We start from the raw sequence: 18851 nt of genomic DNA, 5'->3' as shown, positions 1-18851 counted from the left end.
TTCAGGGATGATTATTGGGAATGGAGAACGCTCATCAGGCTCCTCAGGATTTGCTTCTGCCAAGCTGGTTACAGTTCTATGTAACATGTCATTGTTGGCAACTTGGAAAAGAATAGAAATCCTTAACTGGCACGATGTGTTTTCCACATCATTTCAAAGGTAGGTGACTGCTGCCTCTCCCAGGACACAGGAGTAAATTCTCTGCTGGTCAAAGGAGACACAGCATGAGAAATCCTAAGGGGATGTTACTGTTCTTACTATCAGGTAGTAATGAAGCCTCACTGCACTATTGAAGTTGTCATTATGCTGCAATATTTAGTTGGGTGGTTCCATTTAAACACAGTGGAATTAATATTTGGAACAAACTCATTAACTCTCAGCAGCCTTGGTGGGAGACACTGCAGCTGTTACCTGTGCATGTACATTGTGGCAGAAGGGGTGGTGAGCACTGTGGGTTCATCATCCGGGGCTTTCCCAAACAGGAGGGCACTCTGGAGATTTTCCACTGTACTCAGGAGCTGGTGGGACACCAAAATCTGGGAAAGGATTAGAGGAGAAAACTTGCAACAAAGGTACTGGCAATCATCAGGCTGCACATCATTTATCTTTGCTTCCTTTAAATTTCAGCATCTTCCAAAGCTGACAAACTGGGTGATGTGCTTCTTAATCTCAGGAAAAGTTATTCTATCAGCAATTCAGTTTCTCAGTTGAAACACTGCAGACAGCAAATAAATGTCTTACAGATTTTACTTTTATATTTTATTATTTCTAACTTCTACACGCTGAAGTTTGAAGCACTACAAACATGACATCAATCAAAGCATCCATGCACTTCTGTGCATGAAAACCCTTTAGGTGCACACTTTAGTGTTTAGGTACTTGGAAAAGCAAGACCTAATTACGTATCAATTGTGTGTGAGTTGTGTGTTATCTTGGGAGAGCTTGACCAGTTTCTCTCAGGTTAGATTTATTTAATGCCCTATTCCCTCACAGTGATGAAATTACAGTATGTGCAGCCCATGAAGCACTCAGATCAATTCACATCTCCATAGGAAAGGGTAGGACAAAATAAACAGGTTACATCAGAGTGGGCTTTCTGAAAAAGTGAAAGCAGGACCCAGAGCTGATTGCAGTGGTGGCAATCATGAATATCGAATACCTGTGGCTTCCTTGAGTTAAGGGGCAGAAGGAAGGGATAGAATCAAAGGTGAAAAAACATCTTCACATGCTTGTCATCCATTAGAGGTCATACACTGGTGCTGCAGTGCCCTGTCCTGTCCAGATTTAAATGTAACAAATCTTAAGAAGCTTCAGTAGCAAATGTTCAGTCTAACAGATCTAACTGGGGAGAAGTTTCCTCATGGTGTCCCAATGAACCCTTCCCAGTGCCAATTTAAAAACACAAGAGGCAGCAGAGCTCCTCTCCAAAGCAAACAGATGTTCACACACAGTCCAGTACAAACTGGGCCAAACCAAAGTTACCTGGTCTGCCTCTGGCACTGAAGAGTTCACAGCTCTGAGTTCTGCAGAAGCTTTAAGGACGTTGCTCACTGCATTAAAGAGATGGTTGGCTGCTTCCTTTAACTTCTGATCATCTCTGCTGTCCTCAGGGTTCACAGCCAGCAGGGAAGCACTGACATCTTTCAGAGTATTGCTGGCTTCCACCTGCAGGAAAAACACAGGGAGCAGTTCAGATGTGCTGGTACCACAGCTGACAGGGTTGGCACTGGTGTCATTTACTGGACATTGCAACAGCAGTAATCTCACGGCACTGTTAGTGGCTAACGCTGGTTTTACTATAATTATTTGTGCTGGGGTAATGCCTCAAATGCTAATAAAGATTATATACTAGATGCTAGACTACAATGAAATACAGCCCTGAGAAATGCAGCCTGTTTCTACAGATTTCATCTGTAAAACCAATCTGAAGGAAGCTTGTCTGTCAAACACTGGGGAAGGGCACTGTTAGGATGTACAGCAATGTAGTAAATTAGGTTATACTTTTGGATGGTGTGCCTAAAAAATACCACCATATTGCCAAGCAAGTGTTTCAATCTTAGTTCCCACAAACCCTACTGAGTTGCCAGCAAGTGGTACCCTTGGCCTTGTGCCAGGTGCCAAAGCAGAACGAGTTGTACAATTTTTATTTTGTGCCTGAATGCAGCCAGGGATTGCTTTGGGATTGGGAAAGCACTGGGCAGCTTTTAGCCCAGGGTGGTGAGGGAGCCAGGCAAATTCAGTGCAAGCTTGGACACATCCATTCCCACAGCCTGCAAACTCCAGGCAGCCTTACTGGAGGGTGAGGGCTGAGCCTGAGCTCTGCTCCTGTCTTGCCAAAGTCAACCACATACTGCTGAAATGCTCCCAACCCTACACTGGATCAGGAATCAGGAGAGCTCTTTTTATTGCCTGCATGTTTGGGAACCTTCCCCAGTGACAGTTTGTTCTGTCCTCCCATGTGCTCACACCTTAAGCATAAATAGCATCATCTGCTGATAATGTCATGTTGCCAGATAAGATTAAAGAGATACTTTTTGTGAGACCCATCTGCACATTTGTGCCCAGTTGGTCTGGGTGCTGCCTCACTGATAGCTTGCCTGTGTGCATTTTGGGCAGTGCCTGGATCAGGGACAAGTGAATGTGGGAAATGCTAGAAAAAAAAACCCTCCTGGACAGTTTTTCTTCAGGGTTCTAAAAGTGCTTTACAAGACAAAGCATACATCCTAACATGTTTCTGACTAAAAGTGAAGGTTTCTATCTAAAAAACGCATGATAAATGTGATGGTCATAGCCTGGATTGCAGAGGTTGCTGAGACAATATCTGAGAGTGGGATTTACTTACTCTAAACAGCAAAATGTATTCCCTCCTGGTCAAAATAGACATGCTGGTGGAGTTGAAAATATGGGTAAGAACAGATAACTGGGTAAGATAAATGGGTAAGGCACTGAAACTCTTCCAAGGTCAGTGGGATGCAGTAGAGTCTCCACTGTTGGTGTGAGGAGATGGAAGATGAATTGGATCTTACCTGTGCTGAGACAGACAGCTCCTCACTCCTGTAAGTGATTTCTTTCAACACCTCTGACATCTTAAGAGCAGCCTGCACTGATGTTACATTAACAGCAGAGAGAGTTGTCAGCATCAGCCCTCGGAGCTTGGGATGAAAAGGGATAATTAGGCAAAGGAACAAGATGCTAATTAGGACTGTGCAAGTAGTGCTGTATATTGACAGCCAGGCTTGCTGTAAATTATGAAGGAGAGTAAGACTCCACAACAAGGATCATATTAGGCCCAGTGACAAGATGCCGCTTGCCTTAATAATTGTATAATCATGAGTTTTATGTTACCTCCCAGCACACAGAATTCATACACTTCACATCCATTAAGAGCACAGAGAGTTACTTGTGAGAATTTGTACTAATGTGTGTGAATTACTGTGTAAATGCCATTTCCAGAGAAAGCAGAGCCATGTGTGATTGATGTTATTCAAATAATGAATCATAATTGAAGGATACATTGCGTTTCTGTAGATCTTTTCATCTGAGGCACTCAAAGCCCTGTACAAATATCAGCTTACAACTGAAACATCAACTGGCAGCTGAAACGGGCAAGAGAAAATTACCTGCCATCTAGTGCTTTGGGGGAAAATTGGATAGGGTATTTATACCACAGGAGAGGCTATTTTAACAATATTTAAATGGTTTGTGGAAAATTAGGTTTAAATTAACTACTTTAAATTAATGCAATAACAATTGAGAATTAATTGTTTTACTGGTGGGGGGTAAGACAAATTATTTATGTAGGCAAATAGTGAAAATAGCTGAAACCTGTGCCAAACACTGAGACAGATGCTAGAAACTTGAAACCTCCATTGATTTCAGGTGGTGATATGTGAGCTTTTTATGGCTGCAGAGTTGTCAAAGAATATGAAGAGTCCATTATATGACATTGCACTGCAACAAAACAAGTGTCTGGCTGACCTCTTTTCGTGTGTTTGTCTGTAAAGACGTGTTAAAGCTTTCCTCTTGGCTCTGCTGGTTAAGGACAGATGTCACTGATTTGTACAGCTGCAAAAGGCTCATGCTGTTGTTCCCATCTCTCAGGATGGTGTTTGCCTTCTCAGACACCATGCCCTGCAGGGTCAGGTTCCCATCCATCTCATCTGCAGGTCCAACCTGGTGAAGAAATCAGAAATGCTCTCAGCATTGCCAACACTGTTATAATGACCTCTGAGCAGCTTCCATGATCATCTTAATGACAGCCTCGCTACAGTGGGACATAAAACCTCATGTTCCCTGTTTTAAATGTTTTATTTTTAATGGCCTGATAAGGATCTTCTTACTGGGGCACTGGGGAAGGAGCAGGAGTTTCTTGGGGCCTACAGAGTAACTCCAGACTCACTAAATAAATCTTATGCTGCTCAATGTCCAAACAGATCATCTTTCCAACTTCTGTCCTACCGAAAGGACAGTGGAAGATACTTTTGACTCTTGGGCACACAAAGAATAGTCTTTGTTAGATGGGAAAATGGTGATGATGGCACATTCAGAAGGAAGTGATATGTCAAAAATAGGAACAAGCTCCAAAAGTGAATCATGGGTTAGGTATCAACTTGAGAGTTCTTGAAATAAAGTCATTCTATCATGTACCTTCACTGAAGCGTTTGTTTGAACTGTGTCACCAAAGCTGTTGCTAACAGTAATTGTCACGTGTACAGTAAAGTTATTCTCCTCTCCTCCAAGTGGAAGATAGACTGGGAAGAGTTCAGGATCCGGGCTGCAGTCCAGGAGAGAATCTGAAAGAGGAAAGAGGGGCTGACCTACCAGACACCAGGCAGACACCTCCTGCTCTCTGCAAACAGGGGACTCCGGGCAGGCCTGGCTGACTCGGGCTCAGCGTCCCTGCAGAGAGAGCAGGTTGTGCCTTTGCTGTCGTCAGGGAAGCAGCAACGCTTGCTGAAACTGCGGAGCGGCCAAACAGTTCCCCTGGGGACTCACTTGGTTCCAGATAGAAGCAGTACGTGAGCTGCCTGTTGGGACCGCGCTGCGAGGGATCCACCACGCCGGGAGCGCTGCAGGAGACTCTGAAGGTGGAGAGCACGGATCCCCGCTCGGGAGACACGGCACAGGCGGGGATGGCGGGCGGGGACACGGTGCTGACAAGGTACATCCCCTCCCCGTAGCGGCGCTGAGTCACTGCTGGGAGAGGGGGAGGCAGCACAACGTCGGCAATGATCGTGCCCAGCAGCGCCGAGCTCCGGGCACTCACTGTGCCCACCTAGCAACGGTGCTGCTCCCTCGGGCACCACAGACATCAGGCTGGGGCTAATTAGAAATGAAATCCTGCTACTGAATAAACCGTAAGAGGAAAAGGACTATTAAAAATACGGCAATGTTTGCGTTAGAAAGCAAAGTTGTGTTATTTGATCAAGAGTTAGCAAAGCTTCATTTTGGATGGGACTGAACAAAGTTACAGACAGCTCGGAGCAAGACAACTGAATCTGTCCTGCTGTGCAACAGCCCAGAAAAAACTTCTTTGTTATTTTAAAGAACCCACATATAAAGTGACAGCTTTCCATGTCAGTGTGGTGTCATGATGGCAGAGAATTATCTCCAAGGAGTCTGAAAAGCCCTAAAACCCTGCTTGTCCCTACCTGTTACTTTAATCTGAAAAGCTTCTCCCTGTGTCTGCAAGAAGGAGCTGTTCATTCTCAACACGGATGTGTTGCTTTGAAGCAAATTCAAAGAGTTCTGCCGGAAACCAGTCAGGCCACAGGCCAGAGGGAGGGTTGTAGACTGGAAAATCAGAGAGAGAGAAAACATGGCTGTTTTCTGGACAGCAAAAAGGCTCTTTGTTGTGCTTTCTGTTGTGATTTCTCAGGAGCAGGGGGGCAGTTTGGCGCCTTTCATTATAACCCTTCCCAAACCAGGCAACCCCTTGTCTCAATATTCACTCATATTTTTAAAGCATCCACTTGGCCAAGTATCCCCCTGTGGCTTTCCCTCAGGGTGGACATTTATCTTTGTGTGTGCAGTGTTTCTGACAAATCTGGTGCTCTCACCTTGGTCTGGGATGTGTTATCCAAATACCAGTTATATTGTATGGCCTGGGAGTCCTTCTGTCCAGAGACACTCAAAACAACTTCCTCACTAACATTCACTGGTTTGCAGTTTGCCTCACACCTGTAAGGAGTTACACAGTAACTGTATGAGATTTCTACCAGCAATTTCAGACATATCTTATGGCATTCATTCCCACAGTTTCAATGAGGTTTGCATATGGAAATCTCCAACATTGAAAGGATGTAGTAGGGTCAAAGTGTTTTGAGAAGAATATTACTCAGTTAATCAAAGGATTATGTTCAGAAATGTGGACTGGAAAATGCAGCAAGACAGTACTTTTACAGCTGTAAATGGGTTTACAACAATAAGTTTCCTTTACTGTGAGGGTGGGGAGGCCCTGGCACAGGCTGGCCAGAGAAGCTGTGGCTGCCCCATCCCTGGAAGTGTCCAAGGCCAGGTTGGACAGGGCTTGGAGCAACCTGGGATAGTGGAAGGTGTCCCTGCCCATGGCAGAGAGGTGGAACAAGATGATCTTTAAAGTCCTTTCCAACCCAAACCATTCTGTGTTTCTACGATTCTATAAGTACATTATCACTTTATTATCACTATTATTGGTAACTGTGGCCTTGCACTATATTTGTGCAGTAATAACATTAACCACTGAATAACATTAACCAGTGAATACTGGGGTTAAAAACAGACCTGATTTCCAGCTGCAGTTCTTGTTTTGCAGTCACATAGAGACACTGCTCGTCCTGCCTCTCTTCACCGCCGTGGGTTCGGACTGTAATCCTGACAGTCACTGCTGATTTCGGGGGAGGAAGGCAGGGAGGTGGGATTTGCACCTCAGATTGGTTGGTTAGGATGATCTGTTGCAGCACACATTCACTCCATGCAGGCCAGCAAGCTCCTGCACAAACATTTCCTTTATAATTAGAATAATACCTTATAAAGGACTTTCCTGCCATAGGTTTTAAAGAGCTTTGTAGAGCAAAAAAGTTTCCTAAACCCAGTTTAAAGAGTTGGTAATCTGGGTTCAGAGTACTGGCTGACTCCTTCAAAGCAATGTATGAGGTGAAGGATAATTATGGGGACAGAACACAGATGTCCTGAATCCAATTTTCAGCCAGAAATCTTTCTGCATCATGTTTAAATTGAAACCTTTGGGAGAAGGCAAAGCTGAGTATCGTGCCACGTTATATCCCATGATTAGCTCGGTGTTAGCACCAGGGTAAGGTGGAGGGACATCCTTCATGTACAGTGAGTGGCAAACTTTAAAGCCAGAAAACAAACCATCCTTTAGTCAGATTTTCACCACGTGACCTGACACGACAGTGAGTTTGTTATTCATCAAAATAATGGTGAAAAAAGTCCAGGAAATTCACATACCACAGGACCAGAGAAAACTGGAATTCCTGGTGTTGTCTGGCCAGCCAAGTGTAACAGCTGTGAAAGGATCCACGTGGCGACTCGGTCTAACATAGATTTTGGCTTCTCTTTTGTGATCCTAAATAATAATAATAAATGCATCAGTTAGGACAGGAGTGTGTATAGACACACACAAATCTTGCTTCTTTGAAATGAAAAAGATCTGAAAGTTTACACCCCAAATGACTGGATGCAGATCTGCAGTTTAAATGGTCTGTCCCTGGATACACGACAGCTGTAGATAAAGAGAGGAGAGAAGTGGCTGAGTTTGTCTTTCTGTGCAACAAACTGTAATAAACTTGGGTTTGAATTCGATTTATATTCCTCTGGTGCAAGGTATTCCTACAGGAATGCTGCAAAGCACGCTGCCTTCTCGTGAAGCACCATATCTCCTGTAGCAGATGTCTGTCTGCTGGTGTTACAGTTACAAACCAGACCCCTAAGATGATAAAATACTCTATCTGGCGTTTTTTATTCTTTAAATTTGGACAGCTGCTAGCAATTGATGTATCCTTAACTTCTTAGTTTGCCATAAACTGGGTGGTTTTTTTTCATTGCAAAGTAATTTATACATTCCAATATAGAAGTGGAAAACACTTGGAAATAATATAAAAATATATTAAATTCTGCTTGAAGGATCACCCTTCAGAGAGAGGTTTGCAATATCCAAGTAGATTAATTAAAAATGAATCCAAACAAATTTCAACTTCCAAAAACTGAATAGCTGGGAGAAGTCCATTTTCTCTAATCTTTTTTTTTTTAATAAATTGTAGATTGAATGCCTGAAAACACATTTTCCTCCAAGACTTTTGGTGTAGATTTTGTGTTAAACCAGTTGGAGCACACAACACCTGGTCCCTAATCTACTAAGCCATGAATACTTCTCTCCAGTGTCTTATGTCTTAAGAAAAATTTATATGTATTTCAATTTTAAAGACAGATCCTTAAATAATACTTACACTTGCCTTTTGGATATTTGTTTCGTAGCTGCCTTCTTCCTTGGCAGAATCTGTTTAATGAAAAAAAAAAAAAGGCAGAATATTTTCGTGCTACCTGTAAAGCTTTCAGACATCTTCAGTGAATATGACTTAAATGCACAGGATTTTGGCTCCTGACAGTGTGAAAGACAGGGCTGGAAGAGTCAGACTCTAAAGCTGTGATAAAAACAGTCAAATTAAATAGGCAAAACTGTGACAACAAGCTCATCACAGGCTGTGAAGATGATCCTGATTCTCCACACATAATGGTGTAAATCAAAATACACTCGCAAAAGGTGATGGAGTTTCACTGATGTACAAAGAAAAATTGGGGGGAAGCACTGGAAAAGTTTCAGCACAATTAGAGCTAAGGTTACTTTATTCCTGTTGTAATCTGACTTTGTAAATGTAAGGATGAGCCATCTACGAGCATTTACTGACAGCAATTATGAGGCTGCAGTGATGCAAAGACTTTCTGGTTTCAAAGCTGTGTCCTGAGCCATAAACTCCACTAATTACCTCTAGGACAAACAGCAAATGTGCAATGTGTAGCATATGCAGGGTGATGCTAATTTATGACTACTTCAAAGTCAGGGAATCTGCCTTCATCAGGAAGAAGCCTCCACAAAATTTTTCAGCACTGTTGCTGGAAGGAAAGCAATTACCAGATGCAAACTATAAATATTCCATTAAGGGCTCTGATTGCAAGAAGTGTCCTCAAAACCAGCACTGTCAGATTAACGCAATTACCTCTTTTATGGGAAGAGTTTGCCAACACAGTGATGAATCCAAGATCCAGACTCATGTTTGAGAAGGCATTCTTGGCCACCACTTTCACCAGGAAAATACCTGGAGAAGACAAATAGCCTCTTAAGAGTAGCAGTGGGACCAGTCCATCAGGTTTGGGGTATAATCATAATTTGTATAGAAAATCCCATTTTTTTGCAGGGGATTTTCTGATTGATGTCCACTGCTGAAAAGTCTTTCAAGGAATATTCCCCTTTATCTCAACTTCTGATAACCCATCTGCCTTTGTTCCTAGCCCTTGCCACGCTGTTCTTTGCCAGCTGTTTGTATTATCACACAGTAAACTAGAGGTGCACAAATGCTGGAGTCCAAATGAGTTCAGGCATCTTGAGAGAGCAGCTGTCTGCTTGGAAAATTTCTGCCTGAAAGAATGGGATGTTCAAATGGGTACAGGAAGACCTAATAAAACTTTTAATATTGAATAATTTTAAAACATCAAATGAAATTATAATTAGCTTCAACTGTTCCAGCCTTGGCATGGGATTGGAATAGTTCATTAGAGGAGGGATTTTTTTATCTTCTGACACTGAATTAACTCCTAAGCACAAACTCCTTAATTTCACATTTTAAAGGCCTTGATTACTTGATAATGGAAAGAAAACATTACTTAAAAGCTTATTCATAATTAACTCCCACGAAAACTATGTGTTGGAAATGGGCACACAGAAAAGCTCCCCTGTTCTTTGTCATCTCTACTGAGAACTCCTCAGATTGTTAATTCCTTCAGAGTAAAATGCAGAGGAGTCTAAACTTGAAACGTTACACATGTGAACAAACAGGAGGAAAACACTTTGTGATTCAGGAAAATGTCCTCATCTGTACTTGAATCAGATTGTGTCATAAAAAAATAAACCCCATGTCTTTTCCATGGCAAGGCTCAGGTGGAGCTTTGCTTTCAGTCTCCGTGGGGAGCTCAAGGTTTTTAGCTCCCCACAAGTCAGTACGACCGTGCTGCTCCCACTGCTCTGCAGACCGAGCTTGGCAGTCAGAAAAGCCACCCAATTCATCTGCACGTTATTGTTCCCCCAGCCCAGGATGCTGTGACTCCCTCTGGGAGCTCCACTGGGAAGCAGGGGATGGGTGGGCTGTACCTTCTGAGTGCGTGGGAATGACGTAGGTGCGAGGCTCCCCACGAGGCCCATCCTCCGTGTGACAGCGAGTCTCGTTCGAGCCTGTCACCTCAACCGTCACCTCATCCGGGGCACCTCGATGCACAGAGACATTCACCTGCACGTTCTCCCCCAGCTGCAGAGTGTGGGAGGCCAACACAGCCTCAAGACCAGATATTGGCTCCACTAAGTGAACAGCCAAAGTCTCGGAGATCTCCGAGGCCGTGGTGTTGCTGGACGCTCGGATTTCCAGCTGATGTGTCCCCGGGCCCAGCAGCTCTTGGGAGGCACTGTCCAGTGTCAGGTTGTGAGGGGTAATTCCTTCCTTGGCACTGGATTCAGCCAGGGTGATGTTATCTGCTACCATAATGTAGGTCACTCCACTGCCTGTGAAAACACACACCAAAGAAATTCCTCAGTGCTTGTGGAACAGGCCAACCAATTCCAGTGGCTTTGTGCAGCATTCCAGTCACAAGAACTGCAGCAGTGCAGTCTTTTTTAATAAAGTCACTTTGGGTGACTTTATGGAAGTCTATCACGTGTTTCCTGCTGGTACTATCTGGGCAGCCAAAAGAATTCATACATTACTGAATTTTATTTTTCCAGCATAAACGTGGTTTCCAGGCACTTGAAGTGTGAGAAAGAAATGAACACCAGCAAATGTGCCCAGCTCAGCGTGGAATCCTCTTACCCTCAATCAGAGAAGCATTCCTGTGAGTTTCTAACTTCAAATACAGAAACATTCTGACTGGCATCCTGTGGATTTATAGGACTAAAGTTAGAGTTCATGCTCTGACAGAGCGTGAGCTCTGTCAGAGCATGAACTCTAACTTTAGTCCTATAAATCCACAGCATTTATGACTGATGCTCTGTCAGCTTTGTAAATAGGAAAAAATCATTTATACTTATGATTTAGTGGTGGAATATCTCTGAGAGAGAAGCCCTCCAATGCAGCTGGGAGCATTCAGCTGCAGGAATGAGAGTATTTAACCTGCCCTTGAAATCATGCAGAGAAATTACCCTCACCTCCATTGAGTTCCACCTGAATCCACAACACCTCCCCATACAGTGCCTGGCAGTGAGAGCTGCTCCCAGCTCCGTGCTGGCTGTAGCACCCAGTAATGCTGAGTTGATCCATCTTGTCCTGGACTGTCACCTGCCTCTGGGCCATCACGTGCCACTCGCTGGTGCTGCACTCCACAAAGACAGTGAACTCTCCAGGAGAGGAGTATCTGTGTGTGATGTTGCTGACCAGCCTGGAATTCAAAGAGAACATCTGCTCGTTGTGGAAGACTGTTCTGGGAAGTCCTTCACCCTAAATGGTTTCACTGGTCACACTCCCAAATTTCTGACCTGGCTCAGCAATCCTGCAATCGCTGCAATGCCTTGTTTATTTGCATAGAATCTGTAGGGTTGAAGATTGTTCCCTTTCTAATACCTCCTGGTATCAGGGTGGTAATTCTCAAATCACATCTCTAAGGTGGGTACATTTTGCTGTCAGGTAGGGAGATGACAGTTTTAGGTGCAGCTGCCTCTCTCCTTGCCCGTGCCAGCAAAAATGTCTCTTCACTCCTGGGTCTGGTGCAGCTCCAGTCACCACAGCAGTGGAAGGTGAATGGCTGTGGGGGTTGCTGTTATCACTGACACACGTGGGGGGATGGTGCAAAGAGCACTAAGGATATCCTTCCTGAAGGACAAACACCATGGAAGGCAAATCAGTGATATTGCAGACACTCTTCTCCCTGAACTCCTTAGATTCTTACCATGGTATCACCCAGTAAATGCAAAGATCAGGACTCATCAGTCCTGATAATGCATATTTCTCAGTAGGTGTTTGAATGAAGAAACATTCTGAAGAAAGTTTACTGTTTCTAATACATTTTTGGGTTTCATTCTTGTACTCTTGTTTTCCTAGTTGACTCAAGTAGGATTCCATTAGTAGATAAATAAATTTCTAGAGGCCTTCTCTGTCATTCCCAGCACTGGGACAAGATCAGTAATTTTGAGTCTCAGGATCTGGAATAAACTCTCTTAGAAATAGGAAACACTTATTATAACAAACACAAGAAATATTGTGGTTGGCAGCGTGACATAAAATTGTGTAGTAATTTCAAAAGAGGGTTCTGCAGGTCCAAGTGTCTTGTATTTATGGTCTATTATTAATCTACTTAATTTTTAACATATTTATGAGTCTTGAAATATTCAGTAAAGTGCGAGCAATGAAATGGAGTGTTTGCCTGATGACACAAGAAGGATGTATCTTACGTTGGAGGGTAGTAAGGATCGATAGTGTGACCATCTCCAGTGCTGATGGTACAGGAAAGGTTGCCAGAGTATGGTGAGAGCAGCCAGTTCAGACTCACTGTGACATTTTCAGAGACAAAACATGTATCTGTCACCACCAGCTGCAGACCTGTAAAACAGAATGACAGAATTCCAGGCCAGTGTTTGTCTGCATTTCTTACATAATTCAATTCATTTTCCTGCACTGAGAGCCAGCCTGCTCCAAACCAGAGCTGCTGCTGCTGCTGATTTGTGTGCATTAGTGCTGTGACAGGGAGCTGATTCTTTTCCATACCTACTGGTCAAGATCCCTGTTGGACATAATTTTATTCAAGTGTGTTTTATGTGTCTGGATTTCCAAGCTTTGTATTCTATCCAAACCCTCATAGTTAGGACAGGGAATCTACACTTTTATGCTTATTTTTAGTGGTCACTGCTATTCCATTTCTTCCCTGAGGATGGAGAGGTGATATTTAAGATAGATTTCAATGGTCACAATGTTCCAGCAAAGAGCAGGGCAGGCTTTTGGTGTTGACAACCCCTCTCCCTCTTACCTTCCCTGCAGTGGTATTGAATAGACAAATAGCTTCCCCAAGCTGGACAAGGATCCCCAAAGAAAGTGCCATCTGCTGTCACCTGGCAGGCCTGGAGACCGTGACACTGGGCTGGAAAGAAGGAGAACTTTGTATCGGGTGGGTTTTGTCTTTGACTGTCACAACAGAGAAACAAAAAGCAGAGGAGAAGCAGTGCCATGTCACTGATTTCTAGACAAACTTCCACATCACTTTGGCTTTAGTGTGTTGCTTAATGCCTGGTCTTTCTTAGCACCATTTCATTTTATTGGAATGAAGCTGAGTTAGAGGAGGTAAAAAAGCCCAAAGAATCCCCACAGGGATGGGTCACAGCCTGGGAAGCAGCAGAGCCCTTGGCCCCAGGGGATTGGGTGCTCCACACGTGGAAGGGAACAGCAGGTCCCTCCTGCCCTCGTGTTGCTGTGGGTATCAACCCTCCTGGGTTGGAGTTGGGTTTGCCTGGATGTGTCCCCTCCCATCTCTGCCAAACTGGCATCTCCCATTGAGTTTGTCAGGCAGGAATGTGTCCACATTCATCTCTTCACACAGCGAGAGGAGCCAGGTACACCTTTGTTCTCCATTTGCTCCTCCTCTCCTTCTCTGAATCTTTGCTCCTCACAAAGTCCCTCCTTTTGCTTCTCCTCCCCTTCTCTTCTTTCCTCACAAAGTCCCTCCTTTCCATCCAGCCTCCTGTGGGAACCTCCTCCCTGTCAGAAGTTTTCTGTGATCCCCTCCATTTTAGGAATAATCCACTTTCCCATTCTCTAACTCTACAGGAACACAAGTTAAAGTTACTTTAGGGACGGGGAACTTTGGTGCCTACTCTGTGTTTCTGACCAGCAATGCCATAAATTACCTGCCACTTCATCTTTGACACTGCTCCAGCTGCAGCTTTCACCTGTGTCCTCCTGGAGAGGAGTGTCAGACACACAGTAATGAGGGGTCCTTCGTCCATAGAAGCTCTCTCCAATCTCAATAACTTCTCCAGATCCACACTGTACAGTGGCATTGTAATTATCACAGGCAATGCTCTGGCCAGATTCTTGTAGGAAAGAAAAAAAAAATAAATCTAACTTTTTGCATTTCTGAAAAATCCTGCTACAATTCTACTGCATGTCCCCTTTTTTTATTTCTCTCTCTTCCCTTTTCTCCCTTTCTAAGCTAAAAAAATGGGAAAAAATTATTTTTAAAAAGTCAAAATTAATAGATTCATGTTTCTACCACCTTAAACAAAACATTGAGGACATTTTCAATAAACAAAAATATTTTCATCCAAAAAATAAACTCTTTTTTTTTTTTTTGTGGAAAAGTCTTAGCATTTGTTTGACTTGCAATACTGGAAGGTTTAAAGTTACTTCTGAAAGAGCCTTGTGGCGCTGTGGGATTTGCATAATATTCAGGGAACTGCTGAGGAGAAGAGTTTGCATATTAAGCATGGGAGCTGATCCCATTTGTGCTCCAGAGACACCTTTGTTCCTGTGTAATATCTGACTGACTTCACCCAGCAGGGCCGCTCGGATGAGTAAGGTCACAGCTCTGAATGCATACACCTCATTCTTTGATTAATCTGGGACAGTTAAATTATCTTTCAGAACTCTTAGTATCCTGTAGCAATCAGGATACTTCACACCCCGAAGAGGAGGATGTGAAAGCTGCTCCCATGGTGGGAGTGTTGCAAAAGAATGATTTTGTTTCAGCTGTCCCAGGTTTAAACACATTGTCCTCCAGTTGCTGTTTGGCTCATTCCCCTCAGGTCCCTTGGTTAACTGTGCCAGTGTGTGCACACTGCAAGAATTGTGTGCTATTGTTATTTAAAGGCTAAGCCTGGCTGTAACTATGGCAACATGATCAGTTTACAGATTAGAGCTTTCTAAATAAGCTTGAAAAATAACTTGCTGTTCAATTCTAGTCTAGACTATTATCTCGTGCATATTTTTTGGTTCTTTACTTTATATAAAGATTTCCTGCAGTATTTGTTGTCTCAGCAACTTTGACATGGAAAGGTGCACAAAACCTGCTTTGCATTCCTGTGTATTTACTGCAATAAATTGCTAACCCACAGAGCACCAAAGGGTGGAATTGAAATAATAAAAATCACAAATAGTGCTCGGGTAGATGGGCAAAGAAAGGATGAAGACAGAACACTGTCTGGTGGGTTGATTGTGCCCGTATTCGTAGCTCAGATGATCAAGTAGACAAGTTATCAGGCATCAGAGATATTAAATTCAAATATTGGTACTATTTGGAGCCACTGTTCATTTCAGTGTTAGTGAGCACCAACTCCCAGTAGCCACGTGTGAGGCTGTGAAATACCACTCACCCATTTTACAGAAAAACTGAGGCACTGTCAAGTGGTGGGAATTTCCAAACATTTAACACCCAGAGGAGCTAATGAAAATATTTCTCATTTCTTTGGGGTATTGGATCTAATTCCTTGCATGCAAAGCTGGTAAAAGAGGACTCTACTGTGTTATTGTAATTTGTGTTATGTGTGAATGCACATGGGCTGCAGATACTGAAAACAAGGCTGTAATTGCCTCAACAAGCTGGTTTCCTGGGTAGTGGAATGATGGATGTAGTGTAGGATATTGTTGCCCAATAATGCAAACTCTCTTTGAATTTAATGGGCTCTCAGTCAGATCCTATGGTAACAGATGATAAGTTTCCTTGCAAGCAGACAGTTGTCTACCGTGGCTGTAATGGAAAAATAATTTTAGACTGTTTTTGCAAGGAAAATAAGCTTAAGGGATTGTGCTGGCTGCCAGTTTCTTCTCCTCCAGTCATTTGTAATGTTAGTCATCTTCAGCCAAATTTGATGTATGGATATAAACCTCAAAACACCCTGAAATTTAATGAAAAGCAATTGCTAGGGAGAAGAGAAAGAGCTACATCACTGCCTCTGTTAGGACTGGGGATAACATATAACCCTGTTTATCTGTTCCACAGTGTGGGATTCAGCTGGCCAGCACATACAGCTGGAGCTCTGCAGCAGCTGCAGGGGAGGGAGCTGAGGGAAGGAAAAGGATTTGCAGAGGTGGGACGTGCTGGGGATTTGGGAGTGAACTGGGAGTGCTGAGGAGGAGGGTAGGGAGGGGATGTGGAACAGAAAATCAGGAGAGGAAGTAAACCATTATTAGCTTTGCTTGTTGTGGAACAACTTGGCATTTCTGTCAGAAGAAGTAGAGTGCTGGACCAGGGCAGCAGCACTGCCAGGGCTTGTGGGAACCTGTACTTGCTTGCTTGATTCAAGAGCTTTTTGCATTAGTGAGCCCACAGCCAGACTGTCCTTCCAGTGCTCGTGACCTCAGCTCTAGTTACAGTTTAAGGCACTTCTGTACAAAGTGTGAGGAACACAAATTCCCCTCATATCTAGATGTTGAATGGGATGATATTGCAGCCATTCCTTTCCAGGACTGTTTGTTCCAAATCACAACCTGAGGGACACAATGTCTGTAGATTTTCTGTCTGAGCACTGAGATGTAATCAGAAAGTACAGGTTCCTGTCTGGTTCCTTAACCAGGGAAGCCCTTGGACTTCACCTGAGGGAGGGGTCTAGGAAGAAATAGGGAAAGCTTGCTCTCACTTTTGCTCACTCCAGGAGTGGTTTCCTTGGAAGCCTGGCTGTACTTTTGGAAAAAAGCAACTTCTGGGGGTATAGTTTGCTTGTTTGCATTTAATAAGATTGATGAAGTTATTGCCCAGCTGCTTTGAAAGCTGCAAGGCAATTTATGCCCAGTTGTGGTCACAGCACACTCACTTTGCTGTTCCAGCTCTTGTGTACCTTACCAAACTCACAAATGAAGTCAAATTCCTGGCTGCAATTTTCAGTCACACCCCACTGATACTTGGCATTCTTCAGGATGTACCCACAAGTGGGTGAGATGGAAGATGGCTGATCCTTGTGCCAGTTAGTGTAGCTCATATTTGAAGTGTCCAGCCAAATCATCGACCCTGTGAACAAAGAAATTCAACACACAATTGGGTCCTGAATGTTTATTTTCCACAGTAATTCAATTAAGAGTCAGAGCCTGCAGAGCAGGATTGTAGCTCTGCTCCTACTGAAGCAGAGGTGGTTTAGTCTGGGTAAAGATCTTCAATTACATTTTATATTGAACCTGATACAATCATTAAAAGAGACACTGCCACTTTGTCCTGTGCTCCCAGCCTCAGGATTCCACCCTTTCTCTTGCATCAGACCTCACAGCACTTCCTCGTGGGATGAATTGGCTCAGCCTGCTCTTCCACTGGAGATCTAACCCAGCATATTTGTTCCACTGGGTCAGCAGGCTGATCTGATTCACCATGTGTTCACACAACCACAAGATCCAGTGGAAAGGCTGATAATATGCAACTGGGAAGTGAAGCAGGCAATTGAAAAACATCTTGCTATAGATCTGAAGATACAGCAACCAAAGACACGAGGTTTCTCACCAGATATCTACAAAGAGACTAATTGCATTTTCTACCATGTTAAGAAAGCATCATGGGCTGATACAGATTAAAAGGAGATGTGATTCTAAAACCACCTACCGTGAGTAGTTTCATTTGGCGAGGAGTTTGAGATCAGTCCTATCCACCACTCCTGCTCCTCAGCAATGTGTTTTTGCAAAAACTCTTGAGTTTCCTCATTCTGAATAAAGACAAGGTGCCCTCCTCCTCTCTCACACCAGCTCTGGGCACTTGTGAAGCTTTGCTGGAGTCTCACAAACTCATAGCAGGAGTGGTTGAAAGCTTGCTGGTACTTCGAGCAGGGGGTCCCTTCATCATCAGTTCCTTCCTCCCCAGCCGAGCCTCCAGCAAGAGAAATCAGAACTGCAACCCCCAGCCACATTCCCAGCTCAGTGCCCTGTGTGGCACTCATCCTGCTTACCACACCACCACTCCTTTTGCTGCCTTCTTCACAAGTTTGGGATGTCATCCTTGGCATGTCCTCGGCGTTCCTGCTCTTTGCTGCTTCCCACAGCAGCAGCAGCAGGGCGTGGAACTGATTGCCTGCCGTATATAATGGTGGTTGTGTCCGAGGAGACAACACAGCAGGTGCTGATGCTGAGCCCCTGCAAGGGCCTTGTGAGGCCCATTGTGCAAATGTCACATCCCAGGTGGGATCAGTTGGAAGGGAGGACATTAAAGCATTGTTTTCCTCGTGAGCAGACAAGATAAAGTTGATATATTCTGCTGCTGGACACATGGGAAAGTGAGATAAAGCTCCTCCATCAAAGGCATCATTGTGCAAACATTAAAGCTGGAGGTCTTTATAACATCAGCAAAGGGATATAATAATAGGAATGAGAGGAGAGTGAGGAAAGAGAGCAAAGCGAGGAGTTATGAGATGAGAAAACACACACTGCTCCTCTAGATAAAATTTACAAATTTTAAAACAATTTAATGGTTTTGCACTGCTTTATCTCTAACAATTGTTGTTTGAGGTGCTTCTTTTGCATGCTAATGCAATGTCTATAATTATTGAATCCTATTCATCCTGCCCACCTGTTTACACATACGCAGGTTAATCTCAGCTGTCCCAGGAAAGTTTAATTTTGAACTGTTGTGTCTTCTTAAAATTCCACACCCCAAGTGAAATGCTCCTGTTATCCCTTAAAAACTAAGTTGCTCAA

At 43.7% G+C, this 18851-nt stretch overlaps 1 protein-coding gene across 1 annotated transcript in view; it reads right to left on the bottom strand.

The window, feature by feature from the left end:
* The window catches only part of PKD1L2 (polycystin 1 like 2), a 36439-nt gene extending 18372 nt beyond the window's left edge, over positions 1–18067 (bottom strand). The window contains exons 1-18 of the mRNA XM_050311643.1: positions 17767–18067; positions 17023–17187; positions 14093–14278; positions 13219–13329; positions 12647–12794; positions 11408–11628; positions 10364–10768; positions 9142–9314; positions 7450–7567; positions 6763–6970; positions 6060–6180; positions 5652–5793; positions 4996–5196; positions 4648–4793; positions 3979–4173; positions 3027–3152; positions 1483–1665; positions 412–536 (exon numbers count right to left, since the gene is read on the bottom strand). Of these exons, the coding sequence (XP_050167600.1) occupies positions 412–536; positions 1483–1665; positions 3027–3152; positions 3979–4173; positions 4648–4793; positions 4996–5196; positions 5652–5793; positions 6060–6180; positions 6763–6970; positions 7450–7567; positions 9142–9314; positions 10364–10768; positions 11408–11628; positions 12647–12794; positions 13219–13329; positions 14093–14278; positions 17023–17187; positions 17767–18067 (3275 nt within the window). The remainder of the gene's footprint in view (positions 1–411; positions 537–1482; positions 1666–3026; positions 3153–3978; positions 4174–4647; positions 4794–4995; positions 5197–5651; positions 5794–6059; positions 6181–6762; positions 6971–7449; positions 7568–9141; positions 9315–10363; positions 10769–11407; positions 11629–12646; positions 12795–13218; positions 13330–14092; positions 14279–17022; positions 17188–17766) is intronic.
* Positions 18068–18851: the final 784 nt, after the last annotated feature.

The sequence above is a fragment of the Myiozetetes cayanensis genome, unplaced genomic scaffold (genome assembly GCF_022539395.1).
Source record: "Myiozetetes cayanensis isolate MyiCay16 unplaced genomic scaffold, myiCay2020 scf16, whole genome shotgun sequence".
NCBI lineage: Eukaryota > Metazoa > Chordata > Aves > Passeriformes > Tyrannidae > Myiozetetes > Myiozetetes cayanensis.
Note: the sequence above shows the minus strand (reverse complement) of the source record. Positions and strands in the feature narration are given on the sequence as shown.